At 37.8% G+C, this 24,140-nt stretch overlaps 1 protein-coding gene across 2 annotated transcripts in view; it reads right to left on the bottom strand.

Annotated features, from left to right (window-relative positions):
• Window positions 1-6,992: 6,992 nt before the first annotated feature.
• The window catches only part of SCYL2 (SCY1 like pseudokinase 2), a 38,483-nt gene continuing 21,335 nt past the window's right edge, over window positions 6,993-24,140 (bottom strand). For both annotated transcript variants that reach the window (XM_061639498.1, XM_061639497.1), the window contains exons 10-18: window positions 23,199-23,321; window positions 22,717-22,830; window positions 20,613-20,745; window positions 19,861-19,979; window positions 18,130-18,230; window positions 16,250-16,316; window positions 16,062-16,151; window positions 14,035-14,154; window positions 6,993-9,438 (exon numbers count right to left, since the gene is read on the bottom strand). In XM_061639498.1, the coding sequence (XP_061495482.1) occupies window positions 8,815-9,438; window positions 14,035-14,154; window positions 16,062-16,151; window positions 16,250-16,316; window positions 18,130-18,230; window positions 19,861-19,979; window positions 20,613-20,745; window positions 22,717-22,830; window positions 23,199-23,321 (1,491 nt within the window). In that variant the 3' untranslated portion in view covers window positions 6,993-8,814. The remainder of the gene's footprint in view (window positions 9,439-14,034; window positions 14,155-16,061; window positions 16,152-16,249; window positions 16,317-18,129; window positions 18,231-19,860; window positions 19,980-20,612; window positions 20,746-22,716; window positions 22,831-23,198; window positions 23,322-24,140) is intronic.

Raw genomic sequence — 24,140 nt, forward strand, 5'->3', positions numbered from 1 at the left:
AACAGAACGCTGGACTAGACAGCCTTTAGTCTGATCCAGCAGGGTTCTTCTTATGTGCCCTTACGTTTTTCTTCAATGTACTCTCAGGACATCAGGTGTTCACAGAGAGGCTTTATCAGTGGCTACTGCCCCAACAATGTGCCGCACCTGCACATCCTGGGCATCCTCTAAAACTTATCTAAGACATTTTTACAGAAGCTGACTTTTGGCACAAGAGAGGGAGCTATAGAGAGATCTGGTAATTTAATTGGAGAGTTCTTACAACATTATCCAGCCCAAGTGCTTATCTCACATGAATAGGGGCTTCAAAAGCACATCTCACATGAATAGGGGCTTCAGCATCCTGATGACCACTGTTGCTCCCTCCCAGTCTCAACCTGAAAAAACATATAGCCATTCCTGCCTCACTATGACCAAGAGATGGGCAGGATTATCTGCCACAGCCTTTAAAATAGGACAGGTTCAGTAACTACATAAAGTTGTACAGCCCACCCATTTATTTGTTAGATGTTAAGCTTTCCCATAGTTTCAAAGCAGGAGGAAAATATAAATTCTAACCTTAAGGGAACAGCAAATGATGAAAATGCACTATAAAAAGAGGAAATGATAGAATGACAGAGAAGTTCAGTGCAGCAGACGAAAACAGTACAGAAGAATATGAGATTGCCACACTGTTTAGTTCAGTGAAAAGTACTTCTGAAAGGAAAGGCGAAATAGTTGTTGAAAATTAGTTAATGCTTTGAATGAATTATTATAGGAGGAGGAAAATCAGATCAGGATATGTGACTGCAGCTAAAAATTGTATTATCTTTATATCCAACATATGGCAAGGGCTGACTGAAATTTTACCATGTATATGGAACTGAGAGCGTATAGATTCAGAGACCAGACAAATACATCAGGTGATGAAAGGAACTTTATGAGTATGTAAAAAAGCTAGGTTATTGTGTTTGCGTTTTAAATTGTTAAATATATATATGCATGCAATTGAGAGATAGGTAGAAATTCACCTTTTTTTTTACAAATGGGTAAGATAAAAAAATGCTGTGCGGTGAACTGAGGCATTTCACAGCTTATTACTTTAACTGCACCAACCCGAGGGTGTTTGCTGCCTGTAGCAAAGGATGTGATGGCACCCCCACGATTCCATGTACTGACAGTTGAATCTTATTCCAATACTGGCAAAGGGACTGTGTCCTCTGCAGGCTAGGGATGCAAATCAGGACATACGGCACAACCAGCTCTGTCCAATAATAGTTGGGCAGAGCTAGAGGACTCAGAAGGAACAACCAGAAGGGCTTCCATTGCTGGCCCCCAGCATCTGCTGCCCAAGGCAGTTACCTCACTCTGCCAGGCCTTTACATTAAGCAGAATGAGGTAACAGGCATCTGTTTTTGTTCCACTTCACAAAGCAGTGGAAGGTTATTAATTCTGAAAGCTCCCCTAGATAAGAACTCCTTACATGTAGCAAACCACCATATGAGGAAAAGGGTAACACTCAATCATTCTCTGTAATGTGCAGAGAGGTTTTAAACAAGGGAGCATTAAAAAAATGCAACTGCCCCACCTGCAGTCTGAAATAGTAAAACATACCATCTCACTCTATCAGTGATAGGGCACCTGTTTCAACCCAAGGGCCACATTCCCTCCTAGGCAACCTTCAGGGGACCACGCATCAGCGGTGGGCAGGGCCAGAGACAGAGGGCAAAGGAACAGATATTATGACACTTACATTTGTACAGTAGGCTCCAACACAGCCATGCAATTGCCAGAGGTTTCTGTGCATGTGTGCACCCATCCATCTCTTCATCCAGCACGTAAGAGACATTAATCACAGTTCAAGAAACACATCCCAGCTAAACAAAAGCAGTTGAGGAGGGTGAGAAGAGGAATTGCTGAGAGGGGTGAGGCTTACGTACAGTGCTGAGAGGCCTGGAGAATTGCCTGAGGCTTCTTCTGCCTGATCTGACTTTATAGTGTGAAGATGTTTTTATTTTATTTCTTGAACACAAATCCACAGTTGAGTAAAAGCAGACTCGATCTTCACTGAATCTTAATGCCGAATTTTGATCTGAAGCAGGTTCTAAACTCTCGAGCATATTTTAACGAACTTTTAGTTGTAAAACATTCAGCCCATTTAATTCACTTTGTATCTACGGGAAAGATATTAACCAAGCGGGATCTGCTGTGTTATGGTGTAATGTCCTTATTTTGTTTGCAAGATAACAATATAACAGGAACACTTTCAAAGTTGGACAGGAAGTCAGTGGATGATATTCTCAGTATAGAGATATTTAAATTACTGTCTTTGATGATACTAGTTTTAAACAGATTTCCAAAACCAAGCATGCAGTGGCAGCAATGGCATCATAAATAAATAAAACAACTGATTGCTAAAGTAGTCATGAAGACATGGGATATTACATCTGCTCACCTCAGACACCAGATGATTTTGGTTCTGCTTCTCCTTAAACTTTTCCACCCGAGCTGATCATTATTAGAACTTGAAACTCAGATTATGTACCTGTGTTTGCTTATTTGCTTCTCTCTCCCCATCCCTTTTTCCTTTTGTGTCATGTCTTCTTATATGGCAAGCCTGTGGGCAGGGACTGTCTTGTTTGTAGTGGTCTGGAAGTCTTTGTTAGCTGAAGAGTGGGATAGATCCATTAAACAAGTAGGGTGATATTTATGCACAACAGATTTTCCACTTTTATAAACACCCTGTGCCCCCAAATCTGTTCTGGATGATTGGGGTCCTTCCAACATAGAAGAGGAAGCCTCACTACATTCATTAGCATGTATGCTGTATCCCTCCTATAGTCTCCACAACTTCCTTTACTTTTCATTAATGGCACTGTGGGCTGGATCAATAATACCATCTTTGGCCTTGTTTTAATTTGCAGCCTTTTGGCTCTGTTGTATCAAATAGAGCACAAACGTGTTACTTTAGATATCTGTATGAGATACACAAAACTATCATAGTATAATTTCACTACTTTTGCTCCACTACCAGAGTACAAAAAAGCTTATAAAAACCAATTACTATTAGATTCAGAAACACTGTTAGCTATACTACAGAGATAGAAAACTGCAGTCAATAAGGCACATAAAGCAGTTGCATGGAAATGGATTTTTTTTTAAAAGAAAAACATTGCTCAATTTTCCAAATGCCATATTTTTTGCACCTTCATAAGGCAAACAACTAGGGTAACTAGTTACTGCTGAAAAATGTACGCTCATCAGACTACAAATTTGAGGATATGCTAATATACTTGAAATCATTTGGAGTAATTAAACGTACACATGAACATAGAAGCATAAGGATTGCAATTCATTGAAAACATCGCTGCAACAGTTGTTTTTGGCCATCTCACACATGCATTTACTTAAAAGCAAGTTTAATTAATATGAAATTTAATCATAGCATGGATCGTGTGCTCCTATGAAAGTGAAATCTGCTGTTATCCTAAGTATGCTTACTCATCCATATAATTTTATTTTCATAGGCTATATATTAATGAAATCTGGTGTTATGCTGGATGACATGAAGCTACATTTGACTTAAGAACTTTTGGTATGATTAAAATGCATATGATGGTACATTCTAGAACCTTGGAATTGTTATGCTATGGTGACATCTTATGGTCATATTATTTTAATGTATATTGGATGTGTTTATTTTGGTTCGTTTTCCAAATTCATTAGGCATATATTCAGCTATACCTTATTCTTTGCTGTAGTTTCAGGTTAGTAATACAAAGATTATTGTATTATTTCAGAAGTGCTGAAATTAATTTTACTCAGAAATATTGCAATAACAACGTAAAGGAAAAAACACAATAAAGAAATATTTACAGTTTTTACTCCTTTAGAGCCTGCTGTGGGAAATACTGGATTTTAACAATTTGGTAGAAATTCTCTCACCCCAAAAGCTGAAAATATGAAAAGTTTATTTCTTCAATAAAGCAACATCATTCAGGATTTGAAAACTACACAATTATTCATTCACAGTACAAAGTTGTAGGAATTTCTTGTAACCATCACTGTATATTTTACATATTTTAAGTATTACCAGTTTTAAAAGTTGATACAAAGAATAGATTTGTTCTGAAGAGCAGCAAATACCAACAAAACCAAAATAGATATCATGCCCCAATCATTCTGTTGATCACAAACCACAGCAATATTAGAGTATCATCATCACTTGAGACACAAAAACCTAAATGCCTTACAGTCTAAACATAAAAAATGCCACAACTAAGTAGCGACTGTACAATTAAACAAGACATTAAATATTCTGAATTAGGCCTGAGTTCAATACATATAAAGCCATTTGGATATACAACTTCCAACTTGAGAGATATATACAATGCTTAAAATTACCTAAAATGTTAGTTTTTAAAAGAAAATGTATTTTTACAAATTTCTGTACAAACGGATTTAGATTGAAAGCCAGGATTTGAAGTCAGAAACCCCTTGGGGGTAATTCTAGATATACAGTCAATTTCTATTTGAATTGCAGATCATTGCGTCCAAGTTCAGGTTAGTGAAATTCACAATCATATTTTATAAAAGTCAATATATGTTACAATGCCAAGACAGACCCAGGTAAACATGTTTTCTTTTTGTAAAAAAATCTTGAACTGCACAAATCCATCTAAATTCAGAAGATATCCACAAGAAGTCGATTTTGAATCATCAAGTAGCCATGAGTGGGAGAATAGTTGTTTTAGTTTAGAATGACATATTTACCTCATGCTAATTAGGTTAGATCAACACTAGCTACAGAGATAGAAATAATTATGTTCTATGTGAAGCATAGCTTTGGAAAACTGTAAACCAATTGTCACTCATTGAAATACTCTTTTAACATTTCTAATGTACAAATGACAACATTGCTTACTAGGTTTGCTTTACCATTAAGAGGGCCAATATCCTTGCTATAGTTGTGGGGAAAACCTAAGAGTGAATTCCAATGCTATGGAAATATTAAGTCTGCCTGTGAATTTCAGTGATGCCTTTTCTTGGGCAAGCAGGTATCCATCCTTCTACTGTAATATTGCTTTACAGCCACAGCTGAACAGATTTCAAGCTATAGCTTTCAATCCTTCTGTTATGTTTATATGGGAGTAGAAACTTTGGCTTGTGTCTACAGCTTGTCAGCACAGTTCCACTGGCACAATGGAATTTACTTTTCCTCTCCTTCCCCCATGCACCCCCAAAAATCTGCACTGGAGAGTCCTAGAGAAGTGCAGGTGAGGAAGTTTTGTTGTGTACACGGAAGTCCATTGCTCTAGCAGAGCTGCAGCGTTAGACATGGCCCACTGTATTTAGTAATTTTAATAGGGGGAATCATGCAGTAACTGAATGTAAGATGTGTTTTTTCCTTAAATGATCTCTTGACCTCCTTTGGGCAGGAACTTTCCCCATCTGAGATAAGGAAGTAAAGGTAGACCACTTTACTCCTTGTCTATTTGTACAGAAAAAACTATAGCAACTAACCCTTCCCCATTACTGTCCATTCTACCTGGATAATTAGCTAGGAAAACTACAGTGCTCATGTTTTTCTAGGATTAGGAATTTCAAACAAGTTACATTCCCATTCATGTTGAGTAAACGGCAGTTGATCCTTGTTGAATGCAAATAGAGCATGAACAAACAGGTTTATTTATTATGCTCTGCATATATTTTCCAAATTATTTAAGCATTTTTGTATCCCAAGGAATCTCTGAAGTTGAAACTGGGAATTATAGCTCACTTTTACTAGATAAACCTTATTTTAAGAAAGATAGGTTTATTCATAAAGTGTGCAATAAAGATATGCATTTGTTGTCAAGCAATTACAATAATTGTGCCTTTCATCCTCCTTCACCTTAAATGTCTTTTCAACCATCGCTTGTGCTAGTGACACCTGTCAAGTGTCCTAAAAGTGCTGACATATCACTGTAGATTTCCTGTCATAATGAAAAGGTGAAAGCGCCAATGTCACCAATATTATCCAAGCATCCTATTGAGCCCATAGCAGCGCTTTTGTTTGGCTCACTGTAAAGAAAAAGTCATCAGCTATGAAAGCAGCTGTATGTATTCACAGTTCAGAGAGATTTTAATAAACAAACTCTTCAGGGAAGAGTCACAATATCGCCGAGCCAGTTTAAAAATACAGCATCTGCCTGAGGAACTGGCACCATCATGGACAGGGTAAAGAGGTTGAACAAACATCTCTGCTAGCAGATTCTTACCCCACAGATTTACATAAATCAAGATTCTTTTCTATTTTGAAATCAACTTTTCTAGAGATTCATTTGATACTTAGTGGATAGAAAATAATTAACGTTATATTGAACAGAAGTTCTTTTCTCTTCTGGTATCTTCTGAAAAAAGTCACTATGCTGCTATAAGCAAAGACATATAGATGTTAGAATAGGGAATTTAGTCATGTACCAAGGTGGCTCACAAACTGATTCTCTGATAACAGATGAAGGCTTTCCTCTATTATGTTTTCTTCTGCTTACAGCCTCAGATCAAATAAAAATTTAAGTGATTAAAAAAATGAAGTGACCAACAAAATTGCAATTGATCCTCAGTTAGGATCAAAATTCTGTAAGGGAAATACCACCAACGTAGCAGTACTGGAGTACAAACTGGTACTGGCACGGGTCATTTTAAAAAAAATCTCTCTCTCTCTGACAGCCTCAATGAAATCTAAAAGGCTAAAACTATTAACAAACAAAGGTGTTGGAACTTATAAGGGTTATTTTGCAAGACAGTATCTATGAGATTTTACAACAGTCTGGGTTGGGGGACTCACCTGTGGCCCTCTAGATGTTGTTGGACTACAAATCTTATCACATCCCACACTATCAGCCATGCATGCTGGGGTTGATGGGAGTTTGAGTCCAACAGCATTGGAAAAGCCATAAGTTAACCACCCCTGCAATAAACCATTCAGTCTTGTGAAATAGATACTTGCTATCCACATACTATAGGGAAGATTCATCTTCAGTACTTTTATTTTATTTTGCCTTTTTTAAAAACAAAACACCAGGGGAACTGTTCCAAGCCAGAACTGTAAATGTTAGTCAAGAAACCTAGAGATTATACAAGGAACTGCATGGACACCTAACACATTTAATAGTCACAATTTTACACACAATGTTATGTAGCTAATTGAGCATATTTAGTGAGAGAAATAACACAAGCATGTATGTTTTTAAAAACACATCACAATTTTATCACTGGTCCCAGAGACACAAAATAAAAGTACTAAGGTAGCAGCTATAACATAAAGTTCTTAAGATACATTTAACATTATTACTGCTTAAAATTAGAAATATAATTTAACAAAGCTCACATTTACAGCATAAATAAAGCCCTTTGGTTTTTTAAGCAGGAAATGGATTAAATGAGTGAAAGGCTTTGAAAAATAAAGTACCTTTCTATAAAAAAAGTAACTAATGCTTTCCTTCTCAAATTAGCCAGTTATGGACTAAAGTATTATCTAAGAAAGATCGCAAAATTCCCAAGAAAGAAATAGTTAAAAACCCAATAGAAATAGCACACAGGATAGTGTTAGGAGAAAGTTGAACAACCCTCAGCTACTAAGCAACATTCACTGCTGCTTGTATTTTGGGAAAAATGTCTAAGTCTAGAGCAATCCTTCAAGGTAGATAGAAAGTGGTTGTTCATTCCATATCTGATTGCAGAAGACTTTATATTAGTCTTTCAGATGACTCCAGAAACAATGTATTTGGTCTAAATTAAACTACTTGCCATAGTAGATTGCTCCATCATCCAACTTTGTACTTCATTAATTTAATCTTAAAAAAATCAAACACCATTGGAGTCCCTTGACAGGAATTTGAATTCAAAGCAAGTAAATATCAGAAGGATGGCAAACTTACTTTTGTCTTAGAAGTAGCTAGAAATTTTACACTGGGATTCAAACTCTCTTTTCATACTAGTATGGCAAAACTTCAATGTGATAAAAGTAACTTCTAAATTCCAAGCTATTCAACTTTGCTTCTAGGATGATCTGACCCTTTAATTTGTACTAGAAATATTTTAGCAACTGGATATCCATTATAAACCTTTGCATGATTAAGTTACCTTACTTTTTTAGACAGGACTTTAAGATCACCATGCCAACATGGCTTCTACTGCAGTGACTGAAATTTTGGTATCAACAGGCAAGTTATGTAGCATGGCCACCTGAGCAATATTTTTGGAGACAAAAATAACTCCTCTGTTGGAAAAATACCACTCCCTTAAACATACCTTATCTTCTGTTGGGAAGAATGCTACTTACAACCTAGAAATCTTCATATGTTCAGTTTCATATGTTTACAGAAAGTTCCAGATGAATACATGCATCCACCTAATAAGCCTTTCTATACCAAGATGTATTTATAACTCAGTATCATATCAAATCCAGACAATTCAAGACCAACAAGAGACCAAGGTTTGAGGTTTTGTGCATTTGGAGAATCACTTATCAGCAATTACAACCTATCTGCTTATGTTTATTTGTCAAGATGTTTATTTGCAGAATTACAGTGGTCAGAAGACAAAGTCCTGAAGTTATGAGGTATGCAGTTTTAATTTTTTTGTAACTCTGAATACCTTGATTGACAAAACCTGACTTCAAAACTTTGAAATGGAGGTGGGGTGGGGGTGCCTAAGAAAATTAAATACACAGGCAAATAAAAAGTCACATCCCGGGAACAGCTTTTCTCTTGTCCATTTGCTAAATGAAGTTTCCTCAAAAAAGCTTTTTATGAGATAAATACCACATCAATTAATCCACAATTAGAACTATTACCCAAAGAGGTCTTTTAAGTCATTGCTAGCTGAACTGCTGCTTGTCATGCTGCTTGTTGGTTGTGTGAAGTTTTGAGGACTAAAAAAAGGATTTCCCTGTAAGCCAAAGCCAGGTTGTCCCATTACATTCATTTGTGTTCCTAAAGCAGAACTGTTGGTACCCTGGGGAAGTACAAATTGATTAAGCCACTGGTTTGTTTTTTGTTGAGACAATTGATTCATACTAACTTTGGGTTTTTGCGACCCAAATAGGCTATCTAAAGCTGACATATCTGGTGGCCTGCTTTGCTGTGCTGGCTGTGAAACTGCAGCTGTAGGGTTCATAGGACTATAAGGTGGCATGTTTGCTGTTGGCAACTTATTCATGTTAGTCATTCCAGTGATACCAGCAGTACTGAAGAAATTCTGGCTTGTAGTACCAATTCCCATGCCAAATCCAGAAGGCTGAAATCCTGTATTAGCATTTAGTCCATTTCTCTTAGTGCTCTCAACAGGCGATGAAAACCCTATTCCAATACCCGCTGAAGAAAAGCTACTTGAAGAAGGAACTTTAGGTTTGTTGGTGGATTGGCTGGTCAGTGATGCCATATTATCTCTCAAAGTGTCAGTCAAGTCCTTTGTCTGAAAAACACAAAACAACTATAGTTAAAACACTTTGTAATTGCTTGGACCGCTTATGCTCATATGTACCTGTCCGTGATTTAAGATATCTGGCTATAGTCTCCTCTGCGTGCCTAGAATGAAAGATGTTGGATTGGCAGGCATGTGGGAGGGAGCCTTTTCAGCAGTGTCCCCCAGGCTTTGGAATACCCTATGCCAAGAAGCCTGCTCTGCTCCCTTCCTGATGGTGTTTTGGAGATTTCTGAAAAACATCTTGTTCTGGAGAGCCTTTGGGAGGAACAGAAAGTATAGCCTGAAATTGATTTTATTTTTTCCCCTTTCTATGTCTTACCGCTTTAGCCCCCTTTTAACATCACTCCCCCTGAACTGTTAACTTTATTTTATGTATTTTTATTGATTTTAATGTTTTTGTGTTTTTATTTATTATGTATGATGGCATCATACATTTATTATGTATGATGCCATTTGCTACCGGGCCTGATCTGAAAGTTTTTAAGAAACGTTTTAAAAGATGTTTTGTTTTAATGTGTTTTAAAGTTTGTTTTTATGATGTTTTAAAGTTTTAGTGCTTTTGTTTGCTGCCCTGCGCTCCTGCCAGGAGGAAGGATTATAAATCAAATAATACATAAATAAAAAAAATATGAGCTGTCCTGAGTGCCCATTGTAGAGTAGAAGGGCAGGATAGAAATATTTGAAATAAATAATAGCATCAGTGTAATCAGTAGTTCAATGAAATAAGACAATTTTAGGAAGCAGGAATGCCATTTTGTATGTGCAACTCAAATATGAGTTTACAACAGGGGTTCTTGCAGTGTTCCAATAACTTGTGTCCTCCCAAGATCCCCCTCACCCTAATTATTAGGGTTTTTTTTTTTAAAAAAAACTTTTTTAAACCATTCTGTTTCCTGCTGTAATGCCCAATTGTTCTGTGTGTTTTGGGGGTCCCAAACTGCCCTAATGTCCCTCCAAAATCAATACACATGATAGCAGCACTGCATCTAGTAAGCTGCCTGCTGCTTTCTTATTCATGAGTGCTTCAGCTTTACATAATTTCCAGTAAGTTGTATCTCTTTGCTCAACAGCCAATGTGGTCAGTGCCAGCTGACAGAGTGAGCAACACTAGTAATTAACAAAGGGGAAATTGAGCGATTAGGATTGGGATACAGACTGCTTCCTCTCTACACTTACCAGATTGGTCATCTGGAGAGCAGGGGGAGAGAGTAATCTGCAATCCATGGGTGATATGTGAAAGAGATGTGTGTGCATTCTGGTGTGTATGTGATGTGTGGGCACATGCATGCTTACTATGGGGTGGACATGTCTCCCCCGCCCCTGACAGGTTGGTATGTGATGATGTGGCCCTCAGGTCTGAAAATAGCAACCTTGGTCTACAACACAAAGATATGTAGACATATTTTTGTAGTACAAAAAGAGGAGAGACAAGCTCTGGTGCTAGTTATAGATTTATTATATTGCTCAATGCGTTTCGGAATATATTCCTTCCTCAGGAGCTAAAAACGTTCAAACAAACTCAAATTAGTGTTGTGGAGACAACACATTGGTCATAAAAATAGGCATAACATTTTTTTAAAAGCCCGCATGCAATATAAATCATTTAAAAAAACATTTAACATTTTTCCAGTGATTCACAATGACACATATCTATTCACTAACAAATAAAACCACAATATATGGCTAAAATAAAACAGAACCTTTTAATCACCATAACAAAGCAGATTAAAAAACTCTTCCCCCCAGAAAAACAAACGTTGCCCTGTACATGCTATCAACAGCAGAGGCAAAAAAAGCACTGAGAGCTAGAAAAAACAGGGAACTGTCACTTGAAAGCTCCTGGTCCCTAATTTTTTTATCACAGAGGAGAAAGGAGAAGCCATTCCAATTCTGAGGTACTCAACAATATTCAAATCAATCACAGGGAAAAGCTTAACCACCAACTTGAGAAGAACCTTTTTTGGGGAAAAGACCATTCCATGTGTTATAAGATTCCTCAAATGGATTTTACTACAAAGTGACAGAATATCCATAGGATACTCATAAAAAACAACACCAATGTAGGTTTTGATCATATAAAGTCTCTAACTTACAATTTACCAAATTAAGTTTTATATAAGAGCTTACTACATGGATCCAATTTTGTTACTGGAGAGTGGCATCTCAGGTACAAAGCACCTTTTATCAGCTTTGGCGGGTGTGCCTTCTCCTGGCCATGGTTTTCCATGCTGTAGAAACCTCCAGATGACACTACAGCAATGCATTATATGAGACATTGCCTCTTAAGATCGTTTAGAAACTACAATTAATGTAACATATAGCAGCAAAATTAATAACTAGAACTGGTTATATTGGATTGAATCCAGACTAAGTTAGTTCAAAAACTTTTGATTTCAAGCAGGAACTAAGGAACTTCCATAAGCACATACTGTCAGTTCTTCAAAGAGCTGATACTTAAGTTTAAAGCAGGGGTGGGGAAACTTTACGGCTCCATGGGCCAGATCTTTATCAGGATCTCCCTTGTGGACCAACTTTGACAGGTGGGCAGGGTGCACACATCTTAAAATCCCTTGTGCTTCTCTTTTAAGTCTCTGTGAGTGGGGAGTTAAAGGGGGAGTGGGGAGATTTGGAAAAGGCTTTAAGATAGTCACCATGCTCCTGTTTGAATACAGAGGAGTGCTGGAGCGGTCTTCAAGCCTTTGCAAAAGCCTCTTTGACACAGCTCATGTTGCTTCCCAAGGTACTTTTGCCTTGGCTGCACAATCTTGTTCCTTGTTGCGAACAGGATTGCTTAATCAATGCAAGATTAAATTGTCCTCCTGCCCATCAGCGGACGCCACTAGTCAGTGGTTTGGGGAAAATGGCTTGTGTGTCAAATTAGACCCCCTGGGAGGCCAGGATTGGTCTGGCGGTCGGAGGTTCCCCACCCATTGTTTAAAGTCTTACATAGCCAGGGTCCCAGGTACCTGAAGGACTGCTCATTCCCACATGAACTACCCATACAGAGGTAATTTTTGGTGACCCTGTCCTGGGTACCTCTGCCTTCTCAGGTTAAGTGGCTGTTAACTCAGAGAAGACTTTGATTGTGGTACTGCATCTTTAGAACATTCTCCACAGAGAGAGTTGCTAGATGCCTATTCTTCCATGCTTTTGACATGAAGCAAAGATATTTCTATCTTCCCAGGCCCTTTTAAAAGATAATCTGAATTGGTTTTATTCTGCTGTTTCTATGCTTTCATTGTTTTACTTTAATTTTTCTAACAATTTAATGTTACATGTGAGCTACCATGGAAGTAGAAATACAAAAAAATAAGAATACAAGTTATGGGGGATATGTAGATGTTGTTCTCCATTACAGCAGGGGTGGGGACCCTCAGGTCCAGAAGCTGAATGTGGCCCTCCCAGCCTCTTAATCTGGCACCCGGGGGTCAACCCAGGCCTCCCTTACTAACTCTGCTCTGCCCTCTCTTCTAGTGATTTTACCTGGCTGGAATGTGTCCTTGAATGGTAATACCACCACTTGCTTGGATGAAGGAGGGAGAGTGGTACATGTCTGGCAACACCCAACACTGGTATGTGGCCCCCGGAAGGTTGCATAAATGAGAGAATGTGGCCTTCTGGTTGAAAAAGGTTCTCCATGCCTGACTTAACAGTATTTTTCTGCTCACACAGCTAATGAATTAAAGTAGATGCAGGAAAAAACTGAACACAATAATGTAATATCACATTTTTACCAAGATTATTGAGGAGATATGGGTGCGGGGTGTGGTCGGGAGAAGATCCATGTATATTTTATCCCACATATTGGGAGTCTGAATGCATTTGTCTTGATCTATGTAAGTAAAAATACCTTTAAACAATGGGTTGTGTCCAATGTTAGTGTTACTCAGAGCAGACCTGTTGTAATCAACAGAACTAAACTAGAGTAGGGCCCCACTCATATTGCAGGGTACGTTCCAGGCCCCCGCCGAAATGCGAAAACCGCCGGAAAGTGGGGCCCTACTGTATTCCAGCCGCCGCGCTCCAGCTGACAGCAATCAGCTGTAGAGCACAAGCTCCCCGTGCTCCAGCTGATCAGCTGTAGCACTCAATCAGCTGTAGCACCGGGAGCTCACGCGCTCCAGCTGATCGCTGTCAGTTGGAGAGCGGTGGCTGGAACTCCCCACGCTATAGCTGATAGCCCCGTTGGCGCCGCTGTATTAGCGGAATGCCCAAAAGCGGGGCCCTACTGTATTCATGTTTGCTAATTTCAATGGGTCTGCTCTGAGTAGGAGTAACATTAGATATAACCCCATGAGTTTACAGGTTTGAGATGGTCCCCCAGATTCCTCAAGGGATTATAAAACAGATTATTTTGTTTAATGTTCTCAGATTGTAATTAACTACATCCAGTGTATTTTTTTTTTAACAAAAAGTCTTCAGTTCACTCACATGCATACCAAATGATGACTTTGGATGCTCATATGTAACTGCAAGATAAAGAGATTCACAACTACTGCAAATTATACAGGATACAACCCATTTTCATGGTTAGTTGCAACAGGACGAAAGATTACAATGAAGTGTTCTTTCATGAAACCATACCTGTTTGACTGGAGCAGTAATTGTGTGAAGCTGAGGTTTAAGTGGCTGTTGACTTTTCAATTTCTGTGCTTGTTCTTGCTCTTTTGCTAATTTTTGCTTCTGTTCAAGTGTAAGTGATCCCTTCAAAAGAAAATCCTTGTCAGGTTTAACTTCAGAGACTTGCAGTTGGAATAAGCCAAATATCTACTCAGTATTAAAATTCTTTAAAAAGGGACACAGCCTTGCTTATTTATGTCTGGAAAAGCAATTACACAAGAACAAGAAAATAAATTGTCCTCAGTAGACAAACATATCTCTAGTAGACCAGTTTAGTATCCATTTAAATTAATACAAAACCACTTAGGTTGGATCAAGATATAGGTCCTCCCCTTAGACTTTATTATTCTTTCTCCTTCCTCATATTTTCCTCTATTCTGTTTTGTCCTGGGGAAGAATGTCTCTCCAATACACTCTTCTCCAAATCTGCTCAGCCTATGGCTTTTAATTTCCCCATAGCAGCTTCAGTGAACAATTACAGTACTGATTGTTTCATTCAGCTTGCAAATGAAGATGTGTTTCAGCAAGTTGAAAAACATCTAGCCCAATATTGTCCACAATGACAAGTAGCTCCTCTCCAAGATCTCAGGCTGATGCCTTTCCTGTTATTTGATACCAGGTGTTGAATATGGGATTTTCTTCATGTGAAGCATGCATACTACAGCTAGGTTATGGTTATCTACCTAAGATACAGTATTGGCGTGGGAGGTGACTGAGAAACTAGCTGACTGCAGAGTACGGCCTGCAGGCCACACTTGGCCATTTTTTTTAAAGAGGGGGAAATTCTGTGCACATTACTTGGGAGTAACTCCCACTGAAGTCAGTTGGACTTGCATCTGAGTTAGCCTATAACTGAACTTTTCAAGGTGGCATCTTTTGACAACATACTATTTAGAAGAAAATTCTTAAAAAATGAATAACTTGATCAACTGACTTAAATAAACATGCTTATATACATACATATATAATGATGAAAACAAACATTCTGTTTACTTATTTGGCTAGTATTTTCTGAAACTTTCATACAAAGTTCTGTGACATTCTTTAATTTCCCATCCAGCCATGAGGGCTAAAATCTGTGGACAACATCCAGTGATGTCCATCTACTCAAACAACAGTATTCTGTTTGTGCAGTGGGTCACCCAACCCTCCAGAGAAGATTTTGGCGAGGCGCAGGGCATTGAAGGAGAGGTAGGAGAAGCCCTATTGCCCAAGTAGATGTCCATTCACGCTATGCTGCATCTCACCCAATGCATGTGCACTAAATATTCTTTCAACAACAGCTAGCAAATTGCCCTGCTAGCAAAATTTGGGCTTTGCTCAGTATCACCTTGAATTATTTTGTAAAACCTTAAAGCTTTGTGCAAATAAGTGAGTGCCTTGAGGACTAGAACAGATTAATTAAAAATGTGTAAATGTGAGAACAAAAGCAGAAAAGATCCATTTTAGATCAAGAGAATTCTAGCCAATCTTTTAATTTGAGTGAAAGATACAAGAAATGCAACAAATAATTTGACCAAATTCATTTTGATAAGTGCCCTCATATCTCTCTTGCTGTAAAACCAGTTTGCCAACAATCAGGATTACTATTTCAAACAATTCTCAGTATCACATGTAATGAAAAATATTCCAGTTATTTCAATCAGAAAAACACAGGTGATATTTCTATCTGTTTCTCTCTCCCCCTCCCCCATTTCTCTTCTTCTCCACCACATATGGTATAACTAATGACTCCCTGTTCCTGGCCCCTATCTTGTTTTGCTCCCCACCACCAATTTTAAAAAAGCCTTCACAAATCTAGATTCTGAACCCATGAACCCCCTAACTGCCAACACCAACAAGGAAGGGGAGCATATTGGTCAAACAGAAACCATTTAAATTGGGCTTGGTAGGAAACTTTGGTAGACTAAGATATCTGGCTCAGGATAATAAGTTTATGGATGCAAATGTCGTTCTTATTTAGACTTTGCACAAGTGTTATTTAAGGTTACCTTTCTCTGATTTTGCAGCAATCCATTCTCTTTACCGTCAGGTCCACCAGTTAAGATATCTGTGCCTAGGCTGGTAAACACCTTGTCAATCTGTTTAAATTAAAACAAAATTGATAAAGAAAAAATAACTTTAAAAAAGAATAATTAAAAGCAGATCTTGGAATAATCCAACAAAGATAGCTTCTTGCCTGATTGCCTGTACTATTGGCTGTTGTTTCTTCAGCTGTGCTCATTTGATTAGTTATATCCAAAGATCTACAATTCAAAAGTACAATTTTAACAAGGTACTAGTAAATATCTTCAGCATGAAATAAACTCAATAAAAATGCAAATTACATGTTCCAATTTTTACCAGGACAAATGGATTTCTAATTGGGCATAAGAGAATGTGTGCTTTGATTAACCTATGGGTCACATGTAGCATTTGTAAGCTACTTTCCTTCACATAAATACAAAATGGTTTACAATATTAATTCTTAAGAGTCGGTATACAAATTTAGTCCATGATATAAAACCCATCAAATCATTAAAAATATTAGTTATTATATATGGAACTAATGATTCTGGGGTGGGGATGTCCAGCAGACAGAGACCAGTTTAGGTTTCCTTCTCCAGCCACAAGAGGTTGGTGTGACCCACCATGTCATGTGTTCACCACTTCTGGAGAAAGGGAGATCTTCACCTGTTAATCTAGTATCTTCCTCAAGGGTAGCTATATTATTTAACAAAACAAAAATGACATTGCATACTTTTACCACCCTTCAAATTGTCTGAAAAATATACTTTGTCCAACTAGTTGTATCTAACTCTGTCACTCAGCTGACAAGTCAATGGATGGAAAGCAATTTCCAGTGATTCCCCTGCAGTCCCCATACCCCTCCTAAATCTGCTCTAGAAGGCTTCTTAACCCTCTGGGGTAGACTTGGGCAGGTGCAGGGGGAGGGGAGATTCCTTTTCCATTTTGCTGGCAGAAGCCTTATCATCTGATGAGTGACACTTTTTTGTACAACCTTTGGTAATAAAGTCTATATTGTAAGCAGGGGGTGGGGAACTTTTTGGGGTCTGAGAGCTGCATTCCCTTTTGGCCAATCTTCTGGAGGCCACAGGCAAAAGTGGGCAGAGCAAAAACTTGTGAATTTTATCTTTCTACAGTAGGCTGGTTTCTACACTCAGCTTGCACACACCTCTATCCTCCACCCAGACAAGCCAGACGCATTATCAAACACATCCCAGCCAGGCAGGGAGAGTGCAAAGCAGGGCCAATGAGGGGTGTGCCCTGAGGAGAGTTCTGAAAACCAGACTGAGCTGCCTGGAAGGCTGCATTTGGCCTTTGGGCCTGAGGTTGCCCTTATCCATGTTGCAGCAGTAACTTTTGTGTCCCAATTCTTTTTATTTTAAAACAGTTTATTAATATAATAAACTAATAAAACAAAACAATCAAAATCTTTATGTAATATCATTAGACCTAAAACTGAAACAAATATGCTGCAAAAAAATATACATATAGCCCTAGATATCCCAATTTCTTTTTTTAACAATATAAAAGGATCATTTGGTTAGCATGGTTTGATCTGCAACATCAAATTTCAGTGGGAGTTAGTGGGAGACATAGTGGATTGAGTCCCTGAACATGGAAAACCCATGATCAAAGCTCTACTCAGCTGCAAACATCACAGGCGGCTAACGTACTTCACAGGGTTGTTGTGAGGCTAAAAAGGTGCTCTGAACCTCCAGAAGAAAGATGGAATACAAATAACCAACCAACCATCCAAGGATTCTTCAAAAATGGCTTTTAAGGAAAGGTTGGTACAGTTTGTCAATTCCCAGTCTTGGTCAATACTGGGAACAGGATGGATATGCAAGAAATACAGATACTAAGTTAAAAAAGCTATTTATTATAATGAAAACCACACTATACAGCTTTCAACTGAAAAGATAAAAAGGGAGCCATAGCAGTATAACAAGACAGTTGAATCTGGTACAAACTGAAAGATTTCCAAGAAGTATAAAAATTATACAAGACAGTACATTATCTGATACTGTACATACAAAAATTATGCACACTTACTTTTGCTGTTCTTGCATAATATGGATTTGTTCAAGTTTGGTCTTATGCTCAGCTTCCAATCTACTTAACATCTCTTTTATGACTGAAATGAAGGAATTAAACTAGAAAAGAAATACATTTTACAACTTTAGAATAACTTTAAAAGCAGCAGCCTTCTAATATTGAACAACATACCAAGATAATTCACAGTACATAAATTGGGCAAGACAAACTTATCACTCAAGTAACAGATTAAAACTTAAGCTCTAAAACTAGTACATGAATTTATTATTTTAAAGCATATGTCACCACAATGAGCAGATTATGCTATATGAAAACGGAACCAAGATATTTGTGCTAGTTTCTTTATACAAAGGATCTTTCTTTTCATTTATTAATTTCTCAAAAGCTAAATATTATACAGCAACTACTGTACTCCTTAGAACTACATCATGGGAAAAAAGACAGGGATTTATTCATTTTTTAAAATGTATATCCCTCTTTTCTTTTTCCAATAAAACACCATCAAAGAAAGTAACAATGGAGTACAAAACCAATAAAAATCATTAAACAAAGAAGAAAAGCCAAAGAAAATGTAAGAAGCAGCCTATAAAATATAAAAATAAGCAAGGGCCCCTGCAGCTGGGTGGGTGGAGCTTCCGCTCTGCGATCCCCACCAGCATCAGGTCATAGGCCATGACCAGACAATGGCATGGATTATGGAGTGGGAGCTCTCCCAGCTGACATTGCAGCCAGTGGATGCTTAAATATGTCCAGTCATGCCACCTCCTGAGTCGCCATATCAGCCCACTATGTGTCTGTGCCTACCATCACCCAAGATGGCGGCAGAGGGGTCAACACCCCCCCAGCCCCATCTTGGGTGATGGCAGGAATGCATACTGATGCAAGAGGTTGCAGAAATGGGTGTACTCAAATGGGGGAAGGCGGGGGGCCATGGCAAGCTGTTTTTGAATGGTCTGCAGCAGGCTGGTGCTGGCCCACCACATGGTGTGGTGCATGAATAGAGACATTTTCCATCTTCACCCTTTCCAGTAGTAACCCTCTGAGGGTTAGAGGACCTCTGAAGCAACATTTATGACGCTCAAGGGACTGCAAGGGACAATTCACTCACTCCACCAAGTCCTAACCTATGTGCACATAGAAGTCCTTTGCACGCAAGTACAGGTTTCTCTGGATCCTGGCCAAAGTCTTAAGATATAGATAGAGAGTGAGAGAGTGACCAAATGCTCAAGCACAATAATTTAGTTGAAAGAATATTTCAAATACTTTTAGAATACACATTTGATCCCAAGTTATTTCAATAGCTGACTAAGATAAGCAACTATGGATCCCTTAAACGTTAGAACATCCATCAAGAACACTTGTGCTATTAAGGGGCAAGTTCTCATCACTGGGATCAGGGAGAGAGATATATTTCTATATTGCAAATGAAATACTTGTTAGAGTTGTTAAAGGGGAGTGAAGAAACTGAACAGTATGTTTAGCTTCCCAAGTACATGTCGAATTTAATAGGACCAATGAGAAGAAACACAGTTCATCACAGTTATACAGAACTGCAAGGCATAGCAGCAGTAAATTTGGTGCTTCATAGCGGAATACAAAATGAACAACATGGGACCAAAAGTCTGCATTCTTATTTTTAACTGCCGTCTTTATTTTACTTTCTTGCAACTTAAGTCCCAATGAAATCAAGGATATTTATGGATAAAAACAAGAAAATTGTGATCCTACCTGATTTAGATTAAGATTGTTCTCAATGCTAAGAGGAATCAGATGGGGTAACACCTTTCCTGCAAGTTGCTCTTTTGTAATTCCCAGTTTCTTATGACTAAATGTACATTTGTAGATACCTGTTAAGAAATATTAAGCAGAATGATTTATCTGCTAATCTTGCCATAAGAAACTATCATCATTACATATTCCTTTGAACACAAGACTAGTTTAAATGTAAGGAAAATGTTTTAGAATCACACACACACACTTCAATTTGCACCTTTCCTGAAGTCAGATTTTGGCTGAACATCAGGAAAAACTTCCTGTTAAAGCAGTATGAAAATGGAACCAATTACCTAGGGAGATGGCGAGCTCTCCAACACCAGAGGCATTCAAGAGGCAGCTGGACAGCCACCTGTTGGGTATGCTTTAAATTGGATTCCTGCTTGAGCAGGGGGTTGGACTCGATGGCCTTATAGGCCCCTTCCAGGTCTACTATTCTATGGTATTCTGCATTTCTCCTAGGGCGATGGGATGGAAACAAACAATGTTGAACTAACTACTTCTGCAACTGTGGCCACTACTGTGAACTTTAGAATTTAATACAAATCTTTGCAGTTTGACTGAACTGAAAGGACAGCAGTAATTTTTGGATACTATAAAAATACTACTTGTATTGCTTTGTGGTATTGATTTTACTACAGTATTACAAAGATTAGTACCACAGAGAGACTACTACAGACAGCACAATAAACAGAAGATCATGTTACCTAGAATTCCCATAAGGACTGCAGGTTCCTTGGAAGGAATTTGTTGCAAAAAAGGCAGAGTATCATCAAGAACGAACCACTTATCCAAGTATTCCAAAATCTTTCCCAAACAGACTAAGGAATTTACACGCACCTGATAAATATAGAAATAAACCCTCTAAACTAAACTTTTACAAAAATAGATAAAATGTTTTTTAAAATGAATACATCAAGTGTTTTAATATTACCCAATAGTCATGCATTCACAGGACTGAATTTTAAGTTAGTTTCACAGACACCATCATGACAACGCTGCAATCCTGTACTTACTCCAAGGCAAGAAAACTCTATTGTACTCCGTGTAACTTACTTCTGAATAGACCTAATCTCCCAAGGTAAAGTATATATAATATATATATATATTGTGTTTTATGTATTTTAATTTATTTTAATGTTTTTGTGATCTTTATTGTGTACAATTTTATTATGTATGTGTTCAATTTTAATGTAAGCCACCCAGAGTGCTATTATAGGGTAGAAGGGCAGGATAGAAATATTTTAAATAAATAAATACTTCAGAAGCAATGTGAATTAAAAATGTATTTCATACATACACTACAATAAACGCTTCCAGTTGGGGTGGAACTACATGTTACAGAAAACATTAGGCTGCTGCCATTAACAGTATCCTTGTGCTCCTCTCCCTCTCGAATGTGCAGTTATCATTTAATCAGTAGTATGAAGTCACCACACATTTTATTTATTATATCCCACCTTTCAACTCAATTTTGGTTGCGAATATATAAAACACCATCCAACGCGTAAGAGATAAAACGCAACCCAATGATTTTAATTGTTTAAATATTTTAAAACAACCGAGCTCTGAGTCATACTTAGAATAGATCCACGGAAGTTACTGAATTTACCACTGATTTCAGTAGGTCTACTCCAAGTATGACTAACATTGAATATCACCTAGAAATTAATCAAAACTAAATTATCACCATGACAAACACTATCTGAGAAAGTACAAGACTGGATTAATTCAATGTCAGTCACATGTGGGCATAAAATTGTGTGAAAGTAAACATTTTTAAAGTTTACACCTAAACCTCGATAGTGTAAGTCAGCCTTCTCCAACCTGGTGCCCACCAGATGTTGTTTGATTCCAACTCCCATCAACCCCAGACAGCACGGCAAGTAGTCAGAGATAATGGAAATTTTAATCCAAGAACATCTGAGGATGGCAGTTTGGGGAAGGCTGGTGTGAGTGATAGTCGAACATAAAAATTCTCTCCCCAGTATCTACCCACCTCACTTGTCAGGATGGGGCATCTAGAATAAGGCCACTATAGATAATTACTTGAATGTAAAGTATAATAAGTACCTAAGATAACTTGGTCCCAGATAAGTTATGATTCTATGTTTCTCTGCCAGCGGTAGTCAATAATGTGGAGAAGGGTTAGGGAATTCACACCATTACATTTATTTATTTTGAATGAACATGTTTTGGGTGAGCCTTCTGGGGTGGGGGACACAAAAACCTTTCAGCATTCCTGGCATCACAGCAGAGGACCCATAGGGAAAATCTTTTTCTTTTTTTTAAAATGACACTGTGGGGATCTATGAGAACCACAAAAAACTCTTGGGGGCCATCGGCAGTCCATGGGTTAGTCATCCCTGCCTTAAACTGAAGTGGCAGAATGCTCTGTTACATGATCCTTGCTCAGATGAATCTGTCCCCTTTAGTAGAATTGGAAAAGGGAAGCCTATGGCCGTACAGCTGTATGCATGCAGTTTTTTCACAGAAATCCTGCACAACTGGTGTTCCCAGCAGTATGGACAGCCTGTGTGCATACAGCTGCATGTGAATAGGCCTCCACTTCTGAAAACAAACGCCCAGATGATGAGGGTGGGACTACTGGGCATGATCCTATTTTCCTCTCCATGTGTTGGTTATATGAATGCAGGCTAGAGGTTTCATCTGAATTCTATTATAACAAAGCATAATTTGCAATTAAAACAATTTATATAAAAAAACAAGGTTAAAAGCAAAAACAAACAGTTTCAATATGCTTTTAAAGGCTTCTAAATTTCTGAGAGGAAGCCAAACTAGTTAACTTACAGCAAGAGATGATGTTTGTAAACATGCATTTTTAATTCTTGGTATCAATGAATTTTTCATTGATGGATAGTCTATAAGGTTGGCAAACGTAGGAATTATGTTTAAGCAGAGTTCCTGTAAATGAAAGTACCACAGTTATCATATGTAAACAATATGCAGGTTGAGAGTTAAAGTTTTTTTTAAAAACTAATGCTCAATTCTCTCTGTTCACATTAAACTATAGTTTTTTATTTATTTAAAACAAAATTTAAAATTTACATCTTAGAAGTTCAAGGTTGCTAACAACAATAAAAAATGTTGTATGTGCTTGTGATCCTTCAAATGTTGTTAAACTACAACTCCCATCATTGTCAATAGCCCCAACCAGCATTGCCAACAGTCAGGGATAATGACAGCTGTGGTCCAGCAACATCTGAAGGGCCACAATTTCCCTATCCTAGTGTAGGAAAACCTCCTTTATAAACAAAATGAGGTTACCAGACCTGTATCTGAATTGAAGGTGCTTCTAAGGCTCTATAAACCATTGGTAGAACACTGTTCTTTATTTCATCTGGAGGTGTCTTGGTTAGTAGCAAGTCCATTTTTTGAAGAAATATCAACAGAATCTGTTTTTAAGAAATGCAATATTAATACGTGTCAAAGCTTTTGTTTTTGTTAATCACTTTCAGGGTAACATTTGCTATTAACTTAAATAATCAAATATTATTGTAAACACAGCAAATGCATACACTCACCATGTTGCTAGCCTGTAAGCATGGAAAACAAGAACATTCTGACATTATTTTAAAGATAGTAATCCAATAGTACACATATGTACCTTATAAGAGAATAAAATACACATATAAAATGCAATATTCTATACCAATAAACAAGATTTATCTTTTCACTAAAAGCCCAATTGGTGCCTAGCCAATATAAACTGAAATATGTGGCTGCTTTGAAGTGTTACTGCCTGAATTCTATCAGCAGCTTTGAACCAAATAAAGATTATGTTTACATGTTCTGTATTCAAACTTTCACACAGCATAATGGGAAAAAGTATTTTATTAAATTCAGAAAATAATTACATTTTGCGTCTACAACATTTTGTTCCACTTTGAAAGTATTTCATAGCATTGAACTCTCTTAAGTTGTCCTTTTCATGATAGTTTAAACCAGAAGAAGTAGAGAAGGGAGTACTACACAAACATACTGAGGGCAGCGGGGGGGGGGGGGGGGAGAACCGTGAACCCCAATGGACTTTTAGTATTAGAAAAAAAGAAACCAAAGTGCAGATAAGTAGTAACAGAGGCAGAGATGAAATAGATGAGACCGTGGGTTTAAGAACAAAAGCAAAAATATCTCAATTACTATGTAGAACTCTTTTAACTTCTAGATCTTGTTTTGGTTACTGCCGCAGCATTCTAGAATAGCATTTTGTGACA

The sequence above is a fragment of the Rhineura floridana genome, chromosome 8 (assembly GCF_030035675.1).
Source record: "Rhineura floridana isolate rRhiFlo1 chromosome 8, rRhiFlo1.hap2, whole genome shotgun sequence".
Taxonomy (NCBI): Eukaryota; Metazoa; Chordata; class Lepidosauria; order Squamata; family Rhineuridae; genus Rhineura; species Rhineura floridana.